Genomic DNA, 17,279 nt, shown 5'->3' with positions numbered 1-17,279 from the left:
CCCCCCTGCATTTCTTCCCATAGACACGTACCTTAAAAGAGAAGTTGAGTAAAATGTATTCTACACCTTCTTTTTCTTTTAAGACCTGAAGATCACTATGCAGTGGGCTGTCAGGATCAACCCTATAAAAGAAGCAGGGGGAGATCCTGGATGAAGACAGTATTTTCGCTACCTGTAAATAACAATCACTCTCTGTAAGAGCTCCTCTATATATGTGTAGATTACAACTTGTAATTTGAAGTTAATTGTAGAAAATACTTTCTCCGTTTACAAAGTAAACACTCTGCCATGAGATCACCCTGGAAGCTTACTGCAATGCACTACATTCCCACCACCATCCAATGTTATTTGAACATTGATAACTAAGAAAAAAAAAAAACTGTTAATTTTAGAACAGTAATTTTAATTATCTTCAACTCACTGGAAATGTATGGCCCAGGAGAAAAAATATTTAAGGTTATAGTGATCTAGTTTTCAGTACAGAGTTAGGGAATCCTCTACGGAGTATGTGATCAGAGGTCTGGATCAGATGTTAAACGTGATCTGCATCTGCAGAAGTACTAAAGCTGGCACTTCCTGCTCTCAGCAGAATTTCAACAATCGTTAAAAAATGCTGGTGGCAAGCACCCTGAACATTAATTCAGGCACTACTGGGTTAATCCAACCCAGGCACTGACACCCCGTACACTTTTAAAAAGAGACTAGTCAAAAATGCCTGTACCAAGCCAAAAGATTAGTTAAAGGGACCACAGGAGTCCAATCCTCTACTATAGGTGAAGCTTACAAACCATTGCAGAGTTACTTGAGCAGTTTAGTTTGTCCTCACCCCACAGCTGAAAAGCTGTGTCAGAAAAAAAAAAAAAAAAATCTCTCCGTGCTTAGAAACCTACCACTTCCAGATAGCCAGCAGCAGCCCAGTTCAGAATTACTTGTTCTAGTGACAAGAGTGTTCTGTAGGCTAAAGGGCCCTCAACTAGACTGTACGTAGACCATTTGTTTACAGACACTTTTTGCTGGGATGAAGAAATGTAATTCTTCATATTGTTATAGAATCATACAAGGCCTTGGGTTGGAAGGGATCTTAAGGATCACCTGGTTTCAGGCCCCTGTGATAAGCAGGGACACCCCTCCCCTGACCAGGTGAGAGCCCTATGTGCCTGCTCAACTGCAGAAATAAACTGAATCAGTTCTGTTCCTTCATACGTCCTATAAGAAAATACAATTTTTATTTTCTTAAAAAAAAAAAAAAAAAAAAAAAAAAAAAAAGCTCCAGACAAAGAACTTCACCACTTGAGGTTTCTTATTTTGGAGTAATTTTAGGAGAATTGGACAGCAATAAATGATACACATAGAGCTGACTGTGCAAAGTGTTTTGTTTTGTTTGTTTTTTTTGGTAGTTGTTTTCTCTTACCAGCTCAATTACCAGCTTCCATCTCTGAATGCATTTCGGTATAGCAGAACTGCAGCTGCACACTACTTTTTAGTCTTTGGCTAGAGATTCTCATTCATCAGAACCAGATTTCCACAGCAATATTAAAATGGATTCTTCAGAACATGAAAGAAGTTCAAGAACTTACTTTAGAAGCTTAACATGCCATTCATACAAGCTGTCATTTACCAGTTCCACTGAATATATCCCTGTGGAAACATTAGATAGGATTAGCTATGCACTAACATTTTAAAAAGGCAACATTTAGCATAAACTATTCCTTGCTTTTAAGTGCAAATACTATCAGTAGATGTAAACAATGGGTAAGACACTGAGGCACATCCTTTCTCCAACAGCAGAAGCACTTCTGAGCAACTACAAGGGAAAAAAGTTCTGTCACTTATGTATTAAAAAAATCCACGTGTATCAGAATACTTTTCTGGGTTCTAAAACCCTCTTCCCCCAGCCCAGTTCCCTTTCAAATTTTACATAGCTGTAACTGCAGCTTGCTTAGTACTTGGTATAAATGTTGCACCCAGTAAATGACCAGCCCACTTCTGAAACACTTAACACGCAGTCCAAGTGCAGGTTCTCTCCACTACTGGCAGACCGGGACAGGACACAAACTGTATGGAGTGGGGGCCCAAGAGGACAAAATTGCATTGGATGAAATATTTCCAACAGGTGACCAGACAAGCCAGAAAACTTCAATGATACATCAAAAGAACAGCTGCCCGACTGCCACCCACAATTTGTGTGCTAGTCCTTCAACTCTACCAGTTACCAGGAGCCCTGCGTTTCACTAGCTGCTTCTCTGATGGAACTTCTGCTGGTCCTACAGCTGTAGTGTGCTTAAACCTGAAGCTGTAAAACAGTTCTTCAGAGATGCACGCCATTCAGGACTGACAAGAATGCAGCCTTAATACATGAGTAAGATATTTAATCAACCTCCCAAACACCCAAACATTGACCTAAGCAGTATTTGTATGTCCTCCTGAACAGCAGCAAGGGGTTGCTCACTGTTTTGATATGGAAGCTTTTTGACAGCACTATCCATAGTTGGTTTCTGTTATTGTTGCTGTTTTGTTTTTAAATAGTCAAGAGATGTTATTTGGAACCATCTCAGGTGTTTTTCTCTTAATTGAGGAAAAAAATACAGGAAAAAGAGTTATTCTCAAGAAGTATTTCTGCTAAACATTTACATACTGGTTCCTGATAGATCCTCAAAGTGGGGAAGGGAATCAAGGTAGGTTCTCCTCTTAACACAAGGGAAGTGGGTTCTGGTGGTGATAGTGGTGGTTTGTTTTATTCCTCTAAGAGGCTATCCATAGAGGAGATAAGGATTTTTTTTAAAAAAGGAACACAACAGAACCACAAAGCAAGCCAGAAATTAGGAGACAGAAAGCTAGTATGAAAAACAACCCCTCGGGAACAGACACCATTTCTTCCTTACAGCAACCTTAATGTAACTAAAAATAAACCACATACAGGGTTTGGATACAAGTAATGATATGAACAACAGAGCCACTAAAGACACAAATATATATTATTTCACTTAAATATAAACTAATTATTTTTCCTCCTTCCCCATCCTCCTAAAATAAGTTAAGATCTTTAAGAATTTTTCTAAATGAACTAACCAAATTTCCAGTTTTGTATTTGGAAACAACAGATAATTCTTACTTTGGAGACCCTGCGATTCCCGCTATCCAAAAGGTTAATGGAATTCTGTTTAACTTACAGCAGAATCACTTAATTTGCTGTAATATGTTTTGCTTGTGTTAGTTTATGTGAGGTTTATGAGAGAAGGGTTCTCTGTTTTTAAGGGTAGCTCTTCAAGTACATTTTACAGGTAGGTCAGCAACTCTCCTGTTGCCAGCAAGCCCGTAGCCATATTTTGCTTTTGCTTGAGCTCCAACAGCACTATTTAAATCACTGAAAAAACTTTGGTTTTAAAATGGATACTATCTTGAGCACACCCTTAGCTGAAGATCACAGAATCACCTAGGTTGGAAGATACCTCCAAGATCACCTAGTCCAACCTCTGACCTAACACTAACAAGTCCTCCACCACCTAAACGTCTTTTCAAGACCTCCAGGGATGGTGACTCAACCACTTCCCTGGGCAGCCCATTCCAATGCCTAACAACCCGTTCAGTAAAGAAGTTCTTCCTAAGATCCAACCTAAACCTCCCCTGGCACAACTTTAGCCCAATCCCCACCCCCACCCCCCACCCCACAAAAAGAAGCACTCACACAACCCCTGAGAATCGGCAAGAGCTGTTTATTGCCGGGACATCTTGCAGGCAAGCCTGCGGGATGTCCATGGTGTTTGGTGGCTCCAAGCTAATGCTTGCAATGGAGCCTGAGCAACAAGTATGGGGCTCACGTTGGGAGCGGCCTGAAAGATGCCCTCACGTGTACGAGGAGGAGGTTGGGGGGGCTGAGGGCCCCTTTTCTGGGACTGGCTCCCCCGGGCCATTTGGCTTGACAGAGAGAAAGGCTGCCCCTCAGCCATGGGGACTGCCTCCACCTCTCATCCTGTGCCCTGGGTTTATTTTCAACACTGTTTTTTAGGCAATTTCATTCTATCCTTATGGTACTTTTTACAGTTGAACAGAGCAGAAAATTTTGAACTAGTACTAAATGTATTATTTGTTTTAGACGTCCCAGTGCTGTCCTACTGTCAATGACAGAATGGTTTGGATTGGAAGGGACCTTAAAGATCATCTAATTCCACCCCCATGCCATGGGCAGGGACACCTCCCACCAACCCAGGCTGCCCAAAGGCCCATCCAGCCTGGCCTTGGGCACTGCCAGGGATGGGGCAGCCACAGCTTCCCTGGGAAGCCTGGCCCAGGGCCTCATCATCATCATCATGAAGACTTTCTTCCTAATATCTAACCTAACTCTACCCTTTTTTAGTTTAAAACCATTACTCCTTGTCTTATCACTACATTCCCTGACAATCCTGAAAGTATGTAACCTCAGAGACGCTAGGTAAAACAATCCCTATGCAACCTTTGATTTTCCAGCTTATATTACAAAAACTACATTAGCTTGCAACAGTTACCACAACCTTAATGTATCACAGTGATTCCCTTTGAGTGCCCACAGCAAGAACTTCAAACTATGGGAAAAATGACCTGGAAGAAAGCACTCAGATCAAAACCCTGTGGTGAGGGGCAAACTCATTATCTACCATGCCCCTGCTCACACGGTGACAGCTGTCTGACAGCAAAACACAGAACCAGGCTATAAAAACAAGAGTTGTTTGCAAAGGAGAGGAGCTGATACTTAATTCACTGAAGCCCTAATACTAAGTGAACCAGAAGGAATGAATCCAGGTGTCTTTCATAAGAAGTGGCATCATTTACTGACAATTTAATAAGCGGATCAGTAGGATAGTGATCCTGCTGTGAAACACCATCCATCTTATAGTATCAACGTCCATCTCAGTTAGAGATTTCCAGTTTAAGCAGGGAAACTGCTCTTATCAGGCATTTATTTATACAGGGAGATTTGAAGAAGAGGAGTTACAAAACTCCAGGTAAACAAGACAGCTCCTTGACTAGGACAGACTGAGGTTACAAGATAGTCTCACTTTGTTCTGTGAGACTGCCAGGAAGTGGCATGCGATTGTATTGTGTTACATTAAAGAGTATGTCATTTAGCTCCTTAAAAATGCATAGATTTTTGCCAGAGATGGCAGTAATACTTCTTTCCATAAAGAACATCAAATTCCTATAGATTAGGATAAAAAAAATAGAACAGAATAAAGTAGTTCAGGAACTGATTCAAAACTGAACTGTTTGAAGGACCCACCACTGGCGTTTTATCTAGAAAGCTATGGTAGTTCCTTGGACTTGGGAATTCTCTCACTTGACTTCTTTAACACTTTTCAGGACTCCACACAGGGTGTCCAATTGCACTCTGTTTAGATATTCCTGAGTCATAAGCTAATAATAAGTTACTGTAATCATCTTTCAGTATCTCAGCTTTCTTTACGGTTCAGCAAGATTTTCTTTTCCTCATCATTTAGAGCATGCTTTCTAACATGAGTGGTTTAGTCTTCTGTAACTACTTAACACCTGCAATTGATCTAAAGCCCAGGAATGGCATTATTTAAGCAACACAAATCCTCACCTCAAAACACCTGTTACAGGGGCTCCTGGCTGTCCCTTTGGCAGGATCTATGTCATTATGCACCGTGCAGTTTTTCATCATCAAACAGATTTTTATACTCAATCCCTGTTCTGTCCATAGAAGCAAATCATGATCACATATGGTCAGTAAAGCATCCCCCAAGACTTACTGCAGAACTATTTCTAGGCTCTTCCTTAACCCTACTCATCCATTCTCTATCAAATAGAAGATTATTAGAGTATACTGACAAGGACTCAGTTGAGATAAAACCTGAAAGTATGAGGCCACATTAGATCAACAGTAAATCAAATTTATACTTCAAACATTTTATCACTGTCCACAGTATTTAAGCACATAAAACTATTTACCCGAAAGGTAAACATAAACCAAAACAGAAGCCTATTGCTTCTTTAACTCTGTCTTTCTACACAGAAATTAAAATCCCATAGCCACCAAACAAGACTTAAACCCACTAGAAACAAACTAGGGGAGTAATTCAGACAAGTACAAGAAGAGGATTAAAGTTTAGACTGACTTTCTAATCCGGCACTCCTCCTGTTCACATCCTGGCCTGCACCAGCAGGTTCTCATTCCTGGCTGCAGTGATGGAGTTGGCTATTGGGCTGACCTACAGGAATACAACTTGCCTGAAATGTATGTAACTTCTACTTCTTGCACAATTATTCTCATATAATTCAATATGCTGTTTCCTTTGCTGGGCTTATTTAGACATAGCCCTTATATGGTCAAAGAGAACAGCCAACCACCTACCTACAGAAAGCTAGTCAATGTTTGTTAACCAAACAAATTTAAAAGACAAGCTTCTATTCTCTTGTCATTTGTATCCTTATTCCGAGGAATACATGGAGCTCAGGAACAGATTAGCATTATGACAAAATAATACAACAGGAGGGTAATCAAGGTTAAATCTTGCGTAATAGCAAAACCTTCTGCTGTTGAACACAAATTCCTCCACAGCAAGCATACTCTTTGTTAGAGTGCCACCCACGAGGACATGCTCACAGCTTTTGCCCTGTACCCGGAGAGCTGAATTTCAGGCAGTTCTGAAAACTCAAGAACTCCCACAGTAGTCATCAGGAGTTGTTCTTTGTAGTCATCCACCCCAAGAGCATTCCCATAGTTATATCAATCCTGTTAATTCTGATATGAAGGTTTACATAACAAAAACGAAGAACATTTCAGAAGATACGTATCCTGACTTCCTTTTCTTCATAAATACACTGTTATATATAGTTAGGTTATATATAACATCCATGCATTTTCACATCTACAAATATATACACATATACACACAACCACAAAACACAGAAGGATTACAGAAGTATTTCCATGAGAATTATTTTAAAGTGCATTTTAAGAAGGGAAATCTGAAGCGTGTTACCTGTTTTGTAACTCTGTGATCTATATATATCCCTGAGTTCTTTCATAAGTCGATCTGAAGCCTGAACTGACCCAGAGACTGCACCCTGAAACAAACAAGAAAGACTCCAAATAAGCAAAAGGTAATATTGATAAACAGCTTTATTTTCATTACAAACTTGAGTGTATTAAGATTGTTAATCTTCATTACATCTTGAGTGTATTAAGAATATTTTAATTTCTGTATTAGCATTAGATTTTTGAGAAGTTACATATCCTAGTGAGCAAAGAAACAAGATGCTCTCTCAATAGCAGCTCCTTAATACATACCACTACATGGTATAGGTGATACCATACAAACTTTTAAGCAAGGAACAATAACAGGTGTATTTTTCCATAAAGGTATTCAATCCCTTTGGCATTTTGACTTTCAAGAGGGATCCGCAATACATTTCTAACATGGGATTCGCTTTTAGCTTCTGCTCTTACACACAAGGAAAAAAAAGCTAAGATTATTGCTAAGTATAAGCTTCTGCACATAAGGTTTTACTATTTTCTCAGAAGTATGTTTTTATTTGGCTAGGGAACAAGACACAGGAGCTGGAAAGTATCCATACAGAACACCAGCTTCTGGAAGAGACAAGACCAACCTGTATATTCAGAAAACACTGAACAAAACCAACACTTATTTGCAATAGAAAGAAAAGCAATCAACACCTATATCGAGGAAGACTGTGGTAAACAAGCTTTAAATATCTAATACATTGTCACGATTTGTCACAGTTCTCGCGGTTTATGCAACAATAGCAGAAATCTATTCTGTTCTTTTAGAGCTTAGTACTGGATTTTTTAGTATCTCAGACTTACTGAGAACTGAGCATACAATTTCTGACCCTGGTATTTCAGCCTGAGATGCAGCGTGCCAAAGGCAAAAACCACCTTTAAGTGAAAGGCATACAAAATATGACAGGTTCTAAAAAACACCAGTAATTCACCAGTTAACAAACACACCAGTTATCAAGTAACTTACTAATATGGCCATTTGCTGGATTGCATACATCTTGTCTCAGCTCTACGAGCTTTGAGGGAAGGTCAGTACTCTTTCCTCTTACAAGCTTACCATGTTTGTTTAGAATAAATACAGTGATCAAAAGTACCTAGATTACTCTCTGCAACTCAATTTCAAAGCTAGTGGGAAGTTTTTTTATACTAAACCTTAGATTTTACCTAATGACTCTCCTTATATATTCCACTTGAAATACCAGTTAACATTCTAGATTTTTGGATAATGGCAGGACAAAAAATTAGCATTACAAGACCTAAAACATGGAAGATGCATGAGGACTCCAGATAAGGTAACGGAGCTATCAACCCTGACCCAGTGAAACTAGAAAATCACTTGTTTTTCTTGGCTTTCGCTGGAAGTAGGTTTTCCAAAGGAAGATTACTTCCTGAGATTCATGTAGTTCTCTGCTGCTGCTTGGACCTCAGTCACTTCCACTGAAATGCAAGCTAATACATATGGCTCATCAGCACAGTTTCACATTAAAAAAGTAAAAGAGAAAACTAGAATGAAGTTACGTTCAGCCTCTCTACATGAAATCCTGAGTGATTAGTCTAAATCTATTTTTCTGCTCCAAAAATCCAAAGAGACTGGTTCCCTCAGTTTCCTTTCAGATACTATAAACATCCACAGACAGATCCTATTTGGATAGAAATGTCAGAGAGATATTCCTCCACTAGGGAGGAATCTGAATTAGATAGGACCATTGCCTTATACCTGAAATGCCATCCCTGTTTGCCTGGAATCAAAAGTATACTATATATTCCACACCTGTAGGATCAAATTATTTCTTAATAAGGATTAAAGATCAATAATTGTTACTTAATACTACAGCCAGTTACTTGAAACTAAAGCCTCTGTGTGCTCCTTTGTCTTCTCTGTTCAGCAGCATATAATATGCTTAGCTTCATACCATAACCTGCAGACTACTCTTGTAGGCTATTCATTTTCATGTTACACCGGATGTTATTATACAGATCGCTGAAATTCCACTAATTTTCTTAATGGATAGATATGAAGAATGAGCTTTGTAATTAAATATGCAAATAACAGCCAACTCCTTTCAACTGATTAAATAAAGCCCAAGTAAAGACAGGGCTCAAGAGAAATCACTTCTCCACTTGCGGAAGCACCTGCCTGCATGCCTAAGCAAGTCTCAGTAGACTTTGTAAGAGTTTCTCCACCCTTTTTCCCAGGAGTTTCCTGTTGGGCTGCCCACATCTTAGAAAGCAATATTAAAGTCAGACTTGACCCTCTGATGAATCCATACACTGCAGATCAGTAATATGTGATCAAGTAAGAGTCTAGGAAGCTTAACCAAAAAAGTTTAGCGTAGGAGCTTAATTTGTGTGCTCTGAACTACTCTGGGAGGACACTAAAGAGGGAGCCTAGGGAGATTAACTGTTATACCTGATAGTAGCATTAACGCTAAATGCCGCTGCTGTGAAGCAGTCCTCATTACAGTGACAATTTTGATGGAATTTTTATAATTGATATTAAACTGCTGTTTAGAAGAGAACTACCTGCATCACACCATTGCAAGTTATAGTAGAGCAATGAATTAAGCTTCAAATGTAATGATACTAAAATTAAAAACATTATCTTTCAATAACTCCTTATGTGCAAGTTACAATCTCAAAGACTTAATTCAGATAGAAATGAGTATCCTTCTGGAAAAGTGACTTCCTTTTCAAACTAGAGGAAACTCCCATTTCTCCAGTCATGAGAGAAAGATTTACAGTTGCCTTAGAAATAACTGGTCAGTCACAGGACGTGACAGGTATCTGTCTATGTGGAACTGGTGCCAAGAGATAAGAAGTACCAAGAGACAAGAGCAGAAAAGCATGGCCATTTGATCTGTAAGCTGAAGGTTTCAGAGAACTACTGGATAAGCTCCCAAGTGACTTTTTTCCTGCAAAGTAAAAGAACAGGCATGGAAAGTCTCGCACAAGCATCCTGTCCTGTGCAAGCACACTGCTTATGAAGTGGTTCTACAGAACAACAGGTAAATAACTGGAGAAATCCTTGCTAAAGGGAGTAAACATTTACATGGACAACATTCCATTTGCTGAGGGTTGCATATGATAGATACACCCGGTGTAGGAATTCCCATGAAAAATACCCATTAGATGCACCACTACAAGCTTGCCCTGTTCTCAAACTCTTCCCTCTAAGGGAATGTGCTTCTGCCACCATTGGAAATTGGAATCTTTTATTCGAGCCAATATAAGCATTACTTTTTTCAGAAGTGTTTCTAATCTTCACTAGTGCTTTAGTGGGAACATATTCATTTGAGTAAAACTCTTAAAACAGGTAAGCAACTCCAAGAAAGCTAGGGCTTCAGATGAGCATTCACAGGTCAGTAGTGCTCACTTAACCATGCAGAAATCACTGCACATGCCACTGCTTTAGCTGTCTGCTGCATTTAGTCTCTAGTGATGCATTTTGCAGCCTCAGTTCTTTTGCTTTGCACATTCCTTTTTGTCCCTTCCCTCCCCCCAAAACACAACCACAGTCTGTTGCTTGAGTTATCCAAGGCACAAGGTACAATTCACTGTTAAACCCAAATACCAGATTGCCTGTTTTCTCTCTGATCAGAAATACATTGCACACCTCAGAACAGCACAGTAAAATGCCTCACTCAATAAGGTTCAGATAACTCAGCTGCAATACCAAAAGTTACTTGATAAAAACAAACAAAAACCAAGCAAACAAAAAAGGAAATTCCCACAAAATAATGAAGCCAAAAGAGCTTTGGAAGACAAGTCTCCTCTAGCGTTACTTGACATTCTCGGTGTTTGTGCAGAACTACATTAACTCCTGGAAGTTAAAGCAGGTTCATATTTCAAGTATTAAGCTGAAAATGGAAGTGACACCTTAGAATTCATAAAGCGCAAAGATTAAAGTACAGGCATTTGAGACTTTTAAAGGAAAGTGCATAAACTCCTCAGAAGGAAATCGAAAAAGCTAACAGCATTATCTAAATAAGAAAAACATTAATCTCTAAATGACTAAGTGAGGAGAGAACTCTGAAAAGCAAGCAGCAGCAAGTCATTAAATATTTGAGTTAATGATTCCAGTTCAAAGACCTTTTAATTCCCAGTAAGAAAGTGGTTCTTTAAAGGTATTACAATGTCAAGAGGAGGGTTAAATCTTGTTCCATATTACATACTGTACTTCAAGTCAAATTAAAGGTTATTTCCTGATACTGGCAAGAATAACACAAGGAAAAGAACACATACAAAATCAGCAGATGCATATTCTTCTAAACTTACATAAAAGACACAAACCCTAAAAAAAAAAAAAAAAAAAAAACACATAAGAAAAAGATTACCATGTCTTTAACCTATTAGGAGGGTGCAAAATCGGGACTGCATGCACTCCTCTCCTATGGAAATTCTTCGTATGATTGCTTATCTTCAACCTTCTCTTCAGCCAAGGTGAGAAGACAACCCATGGACTTGGGCCAAAGAACACGTAAAGAAATTTAAGTCTTCTGGTTGCATTTGGCATTAGTCAAAGCCCTACATTAGGCTTCACATTCTCTCTTCCAACAAAAGCATGTAAGTGGCATGGGTTTTAGTTTACTTCCCTCTGCTGACAAACTGAAGTATACTAAAAGAGCTGTAGCATGAGTGAAAAACAGACTATGTTTTGGTAGTACACTTCAGTCCCTGAAAATGATGCTGTCCTTTAAGAAAACCCACTGAAGGGCTGTAGAGATTTAAAATTTGCTTTACCTTAGGATGCCAACCAAACTGATGCTATCTTAGAGATCGTATTGCATTATAAGTTCCCCGTTTTGGCAGCAGTAAATTGCATTTAAGTGCTACTAGGTTAGTTCTTTCCTGGGTCAGTAGTACAACTAGTGTTTTCAGCTCTCAAGTGCTACGGGTAAAACCTCACAAGTCCATTGAGGAATTATTTAACCAGAGCAGCTATTTCTGGTGACCCACAAAATTACCAGTTCCTCAGCAGCAGCTGAATACCCTGTTCCCTGTACTCAGCTGACCTTGTTTATGCACCAGCATCAACGAGAGTGTCTTGGCATGAGAAACAGCTATTATGTAAGTTGAATCTGCTGTTGTCAAACAAACAAAAAAAAACAGCAGGGTTCATCTCAACTCCACTAGATGTGGAGGGAAAAAAGCAAAAGGAAAGGTACAGTTTGCCAAATGGGAAAGCAGAAATAGCAAAAGAAAATCTGCAGTTTTAAGGGGCTTTCTACACCAAAGAAGAACACTGACACTGCAGAAACCTTCTTCAGTTTTAGTTCAATTTAGATTACAGAAAGAAACCATGCCTTTCAGGCTGCAAGAGGTTTCATTTAATGATTAAGAAGCCTTTACCATTAGGTCTGAGTTATAAATACAGAAATGTACACAACCTCAGTAGGCAGTCTCAAACCCTGAAGAGACACCTAAGTCTAAACAAAAACATTAAGTGTCCATTCTGCTTATGGTCAGTCAAGTCTTAGAACAGTTTTATACAGCAAAAAGTTTGGAGTCTTATATCTACCTGTTTTTAAATACTGAAATGCTGATGAGGTATGGGCTTTGTTTTTTTTTGAAAGAGATGACCATTACTGTATGTACACTTCTATTCAAACAACTTGATAAATATTGAATTCATACACAAATCAAAGAGCAGTCTCTCCTCTAGTGAGCTGACACAGAGCCTATTTTAGCAGAACATAATTGTTTTTTTTTGACAAGTTTGCATTCAAGTCCTATTAGATCAGCAGAAGAACTCTGAGAGAAGCATTTCTGGTTTATTTCCTTTGCAAAGCAGATGGCTACAAACTGAATCTCTTCTCCATGTTTAAGTGTCAGTAAGAGATGAACAAGTCTTTTCTATACTACATGAAGTTATTTATGGTAATTAATTCCTGACAAAAAAAGTCAAGTTTCTGCTAACTAAAGGAGATCTAGTTATAAACATGTAGGAAAAATGCTATTAGGTGCACATCCAGCGTTAAAAGTGAACTTGTTGACTGATAACTAACTTCATACACTAAATATGTTGATGAAGAGCTATACAGGTCTCATTTTGTCCTACACATTTTTTGGAAGTCAGCTATAGGTTGATTTTATCTTTAGGCGTGTAACAAAAGGTTCTACTTGCTGAAATCCATTTCCATTTTAAAGCCAGAAGGACTGTAAATGAAAAAAAAAAAAAAAATCTTATTAACTCACATTTAAGTGATCTTGCCTTTGATTTTTTCTGATTTTTTCTAAGATTGCAAGGTTCTCTTTCTCAATGCCTTCATCCTCAGATTTCTTCCCGTCAACTGGTTCCTCCTCCTTCATATCATAGTGATCCAGATCTTCAATGTCCTGTAGGATAGAGGAAGACTCACTGTAAACAACTTTATGTTCTTTGCTCAAAAAAACTCTTTAAGGGCATTTACGAACACAGTCAGCATAATGCACGGCACCAAGTATTAGGGGTTGCTGCATGCCATTTCTGTTTCACTCAGACTTCACTCATTGAACCAACAGTATTCAATGAAAGCGTAGGGAGCCCTCAATACAAATGAGAGGCAAATTCACAACCTGTTTCTGGTCACAGAACCAAGCACTAACTAAACCTCTGTGAGAAGTGAAGACTGTAGTAAATAGCCTGTTAAAACAGGTAGACAGAAAACAGGAAGTTAAGGCATTTTGAACAGGGATCAAGAATCCAAAAGTACACAAACTTAGGGCAGCTCTAAGATTTTTCTAAAAGCAGACTTTTTTTCTTGTTGGAAGCCTCACTACTTTACACTTCTGGCAAACAGTGATTAACATACGTGGCAGGGCTACAGCAACCCTCCAAGAAAGTTTAAAATATTTTAAAGCAGCATGTGTTTTATTCAAGGTGAACATTCTGACCAGTGATTAGATGCAGCAGTTTTGGAATTGCGATACAAGACAAAATGATATGGTCAAGTATGCTGAGCACATGAGCCAATGTCTCAGTTCTGAGTTCTACACTAAGATACTAAAAATTCTTCCACTCCATATTCTGAAACAGAGGTTATCCTATTGCCAAGAAACACTCTAAAAAATTAAGACAATTGCCTACATGGCAATTCCAGTGCTATCTGGGGAACGAAGACAGATGTAAATAACTTAAGATGAAAAAGGAAGCACTGCAGCAGCCACATCAGCCATCTACGAGTACAAAACTATCAGCTATACTCCAATGTGCAGAATGCTCCACCACAGCTGAGGCTACTCTTAAGCGCCATCTGTTTGCACGGCAGGAAAGCCGGGCCATCGATGCAAATTCAAGGATGTCTTTTATAAAGGAACATACCTACCCGGTGCCTTGGACAACGCTGTTTCCTCCAACTGTAAAGAATACTCCATCTGGAGTCTGTTAAGGTGCTCACATTTCTCAAAATTATGCTATAGCCCTAAAAAACCCTAAACTGCTTTTCAATTTAGCAATTGGACTGGAATTAAGAGTTGAAGAAATCAGTGCCACATCTAACTGCTTATAAACAATGACAGATATGACAATCTTTTTGTCTAAAGTCATCTGAACAGAGTGCAAAAGGTTACAAGTTTGCAAGCAAAAAGAGCCTTGTGACAACAGAATATGGAAGTGTTCGTACTACCTTTACAAAGACTCGGGCTCCAACCAACGTGGTCTGGATTAAGCTAAATATGGTTTAAGGAAGGCTGCTTCAAATTCATTCCAGAGAATAGGTAACACTTAGATCTTTTCTGAAGGAAGACATTCTAGTCAAATAATGAGTTGTTTATTCTTCCAACATACTTTCTTCATTAAAAAAGCCTAAATCTGAAGAAGTCAGAACAGCTCTCCTATAATAAGGCTCTTTACAGTGCTTTAAAAACCAAGCATCCTGGAGCTATTCTAAAATATAGCAGAATTAATTAGAAGGGGTGGTTCTCACACAGTGAAGAGCTCATTAAAAGAGCCAGACATTGACAGAAGACCCTTAAAGTTTAGAGGGTCTATTGCAGATGTCCTTCCATTTCCCTCAACGTATTATAGCTTTAAAAAAATAGCTCAGCTGCCCAATAAATCAGCAAACTGATTTACTCTGTCTGCTTCCAGGCACTTTCAATCATGTCAGAGCAAGTTCAAACACTGATTGAAATAGGAGTTTACAATTCAAGCCTACTGATTTGGCATACAATGTTATGTATTGTTTGACTAAAGCACAAACAGATGTCCAATTCCTATATCCAAGCAGCTCACAGCTGAGGTCTAGGTTTAAGAAAAAAAATCACTAGTTCTGATGGTTTAAGTGAAAACTGACATTAAAGTAAACACTCATTTTTTTTTTATCACCTTTTCCGTTGAACTCTAGGGAAGATTACATTTTACAGTTTTGGCTTAATAATTAACCTGTCACCACAGAGCAAAATGCTAGATTAGAACAACAATATTGTATGTACACATACTTCACCCATATCTTCCTCCTCCTCCTCCTCCGACGTAACTTCTTCTGTTGTTCCGTTCTGCAATACAACAATGAGGTTTCTGCATAAATTGTGTATGCTCCTTTCTTTCAAAAGTCAGGAAGTCTACTATCAAACAGAGACCAGCAAATATGAAAGTCACACTTATCAAGGTCTGCAAAGGACGGAAGTTTAATGGGAAGGATACACAAAAATGCTTTCCTGGAATGTAACAGTGAAGAAATAATTGCATGAACCAGATAAGTAGAATGTCACAATTAATTTCACATTATGTTCTAGGTGGAAACTCAAGATCCAGATAAGGATATCCTATTTTGAAACAATGACAGACACTTCTCTTCTGCTTACTCTGTCAAGTGAGGAATGCCACTGCTGTAGACAATGCAGCATAATATACTAGATCAATCTTTCCTCTGACTTACTAGGCCTGCTCTTATTTAATTTGCGAATTATCCAACATTTCTGGCTAAGAAAACCTTCCATGAGTTCATTTCTGAGTTTCAGAGCACAAGCAAGACTCTTCAGTGAGGCTACTTCCTAATGCTCCAGACCTATTGCCTTGTAGTTGCACTGCTACATGGGTGGCTGAGGCAGAAGAGATCTAGAATTACCATTTGGCACATGACCAAAATTAAGCAAATTATTTGTCATTACAATAGTATGGTCACCACACGAAACCATCTGTTACGCTAAAAGTTTTTAGAAACCGTGTCATCTTAACATGTATAAGCAAAAGCAGATATCATAATCCTATTAAAATACCAAAAAAAAAAAAAAAAAAAAAGAACGTGCTGAAAACAGAACTGGTAACTGACAGTGAACAAGACATTTTAGTTAACCAGAACATTTAACAGACCTTCACAACTCTTCATTTGTCAAGTGCACAAAATGTAAACAAGGTACCCCAAACAGATACTCCCTGCCCAAAGCAGCATATGGTCTTGATATCCTATCTCTGCAAGGGATTGAAAAGGAAGGAATTTATCAGTAGTAAGTTCATCCAAGAGTACACTGTAAAATGCATTCTCTTCAAGGAGAAACGGCCAGTGTTTTACCGTACTTATGTTTTGGAAAAAAATGAATTTGGGAAGCATTACGAACGCGCAGTAGTTGGCCTGAACAGGATTTAGAAGGCAATTAAACTAACAGCACTAGTATTACAGAGACCTTTCAGTGACACAGACTCCGTGTAAAATTGTGGAATATCACATAACCTCAGAACTACAACTTGAAATGGATTCTATAAACAAAATACAGAGTGAGGTCACCATAAAGCAACACTGCTTCATATCTAAGTTCTGGCTTACACAAAAGCTTTAATCATTCTCACCATCTACTTTCTTAAACTTGAAAGAAGAGTATTTCCATAAGAAGGTATTCACAGAATTTTAATTTACCTGTCCAGCTGGTAATGGCTGATCTAACATTTCAACATCTGGATGCTGAGGAAGATTATACAATCTGCAGAGGTCACATATTAGTCGCTTCAGTTGCTGAAGAAGCTATAACAAGAAAAGACATGGAAGCATCTATTTAAACCAAACCACAGAGCGGTGTATTTTGAAGTTTCTTCACATGTTGGTATAACCTCCCAGTCACTGGGAGTCGATGCAGTCTCCCAGCATTCAAGTCTGCAGGTACTAGAACAGAGACAACTTTTTATCTGTAATTATCATAATGGGAAACCAAGGACAAGGCAAGACAAAGAAGATTCCCTCATGTCAAGTGGAGAAAGCAATAAGCAAAAAAATAATCTGCACAGGCAACATCATCCATTCCAGGCACAGAGCCACAAATCCCTAGGGAATAATCAAATGGTCGTATT

At 38.7% G+C, this 17,279-nt stretch overlaps 1 protein-coding gene across 2 annotated transcripts in view; it reads right to left on the bottom strand.

Moving 5' to 3' along the window:
* UBE2Q2 (ubiquitin conjugating enzyme E2 Q2) overlaps nucleotides 1–17,279 on the bottom strand; it is a 40,491-nt gene that overhangs the window by 5,853 nt on the left and 17,359 nt on the right. For both annotated transcript variants that reach the window (XM_035335675.1, XM_035335674.1), the window contains 6 exons: nucleotides 16,852–16,956; nucleotides 15,437–15,493; nucleotides 13,214–13,354; nucleotides 6,978–7,062; nucleotides 1,578–1,638; nucleotides 32–122 (listed from right to left, as the gene is read on the bottom strand). In XM_035335675.1, the coding sequence (XP_035191566.1) occupies nucleotides 32–122; nucleotides 1,578–1,638; nucleotides 6,978–7,062; nucleotides 13,214–13,354; nucleotides 15,437–15,493; nucleotides 16,852–16,956 (540 nt within the window). The remainder of the gene's footprint in view (nucleotides 1–31; nucleotides 123–1,577; nucleotides 1,639–6,977; nucleotides 7,063–13,213; nucleotides 13,355–15,436; nucleotides 15,494–16,851; nucleotides 16,957–17,279) is intronic.

This window comes from Oxyura jamaicensis, chromosome 10 (assembly GCF_011077185.1).
Source record: "Oxyura jamaicensis isolate SHBP4307 breed ruddy duck chromosome 10, BPBGC_Ojam_1.0, whole genome shotgun sequence".
In the NCBI taxonomy this organism is placed as follows: domain Eukaryota; kingdom Metazoa; phylum Chordata; class Aves; order Anseriformes; family Anatidae; genus Oxyura; species Oxyura jamaicensis.
The sequence above is the reverse complement of the archived record's forward strand: the minus strand, read 5'-3'. Positions and strand labels throughout refer to the sequence as shown.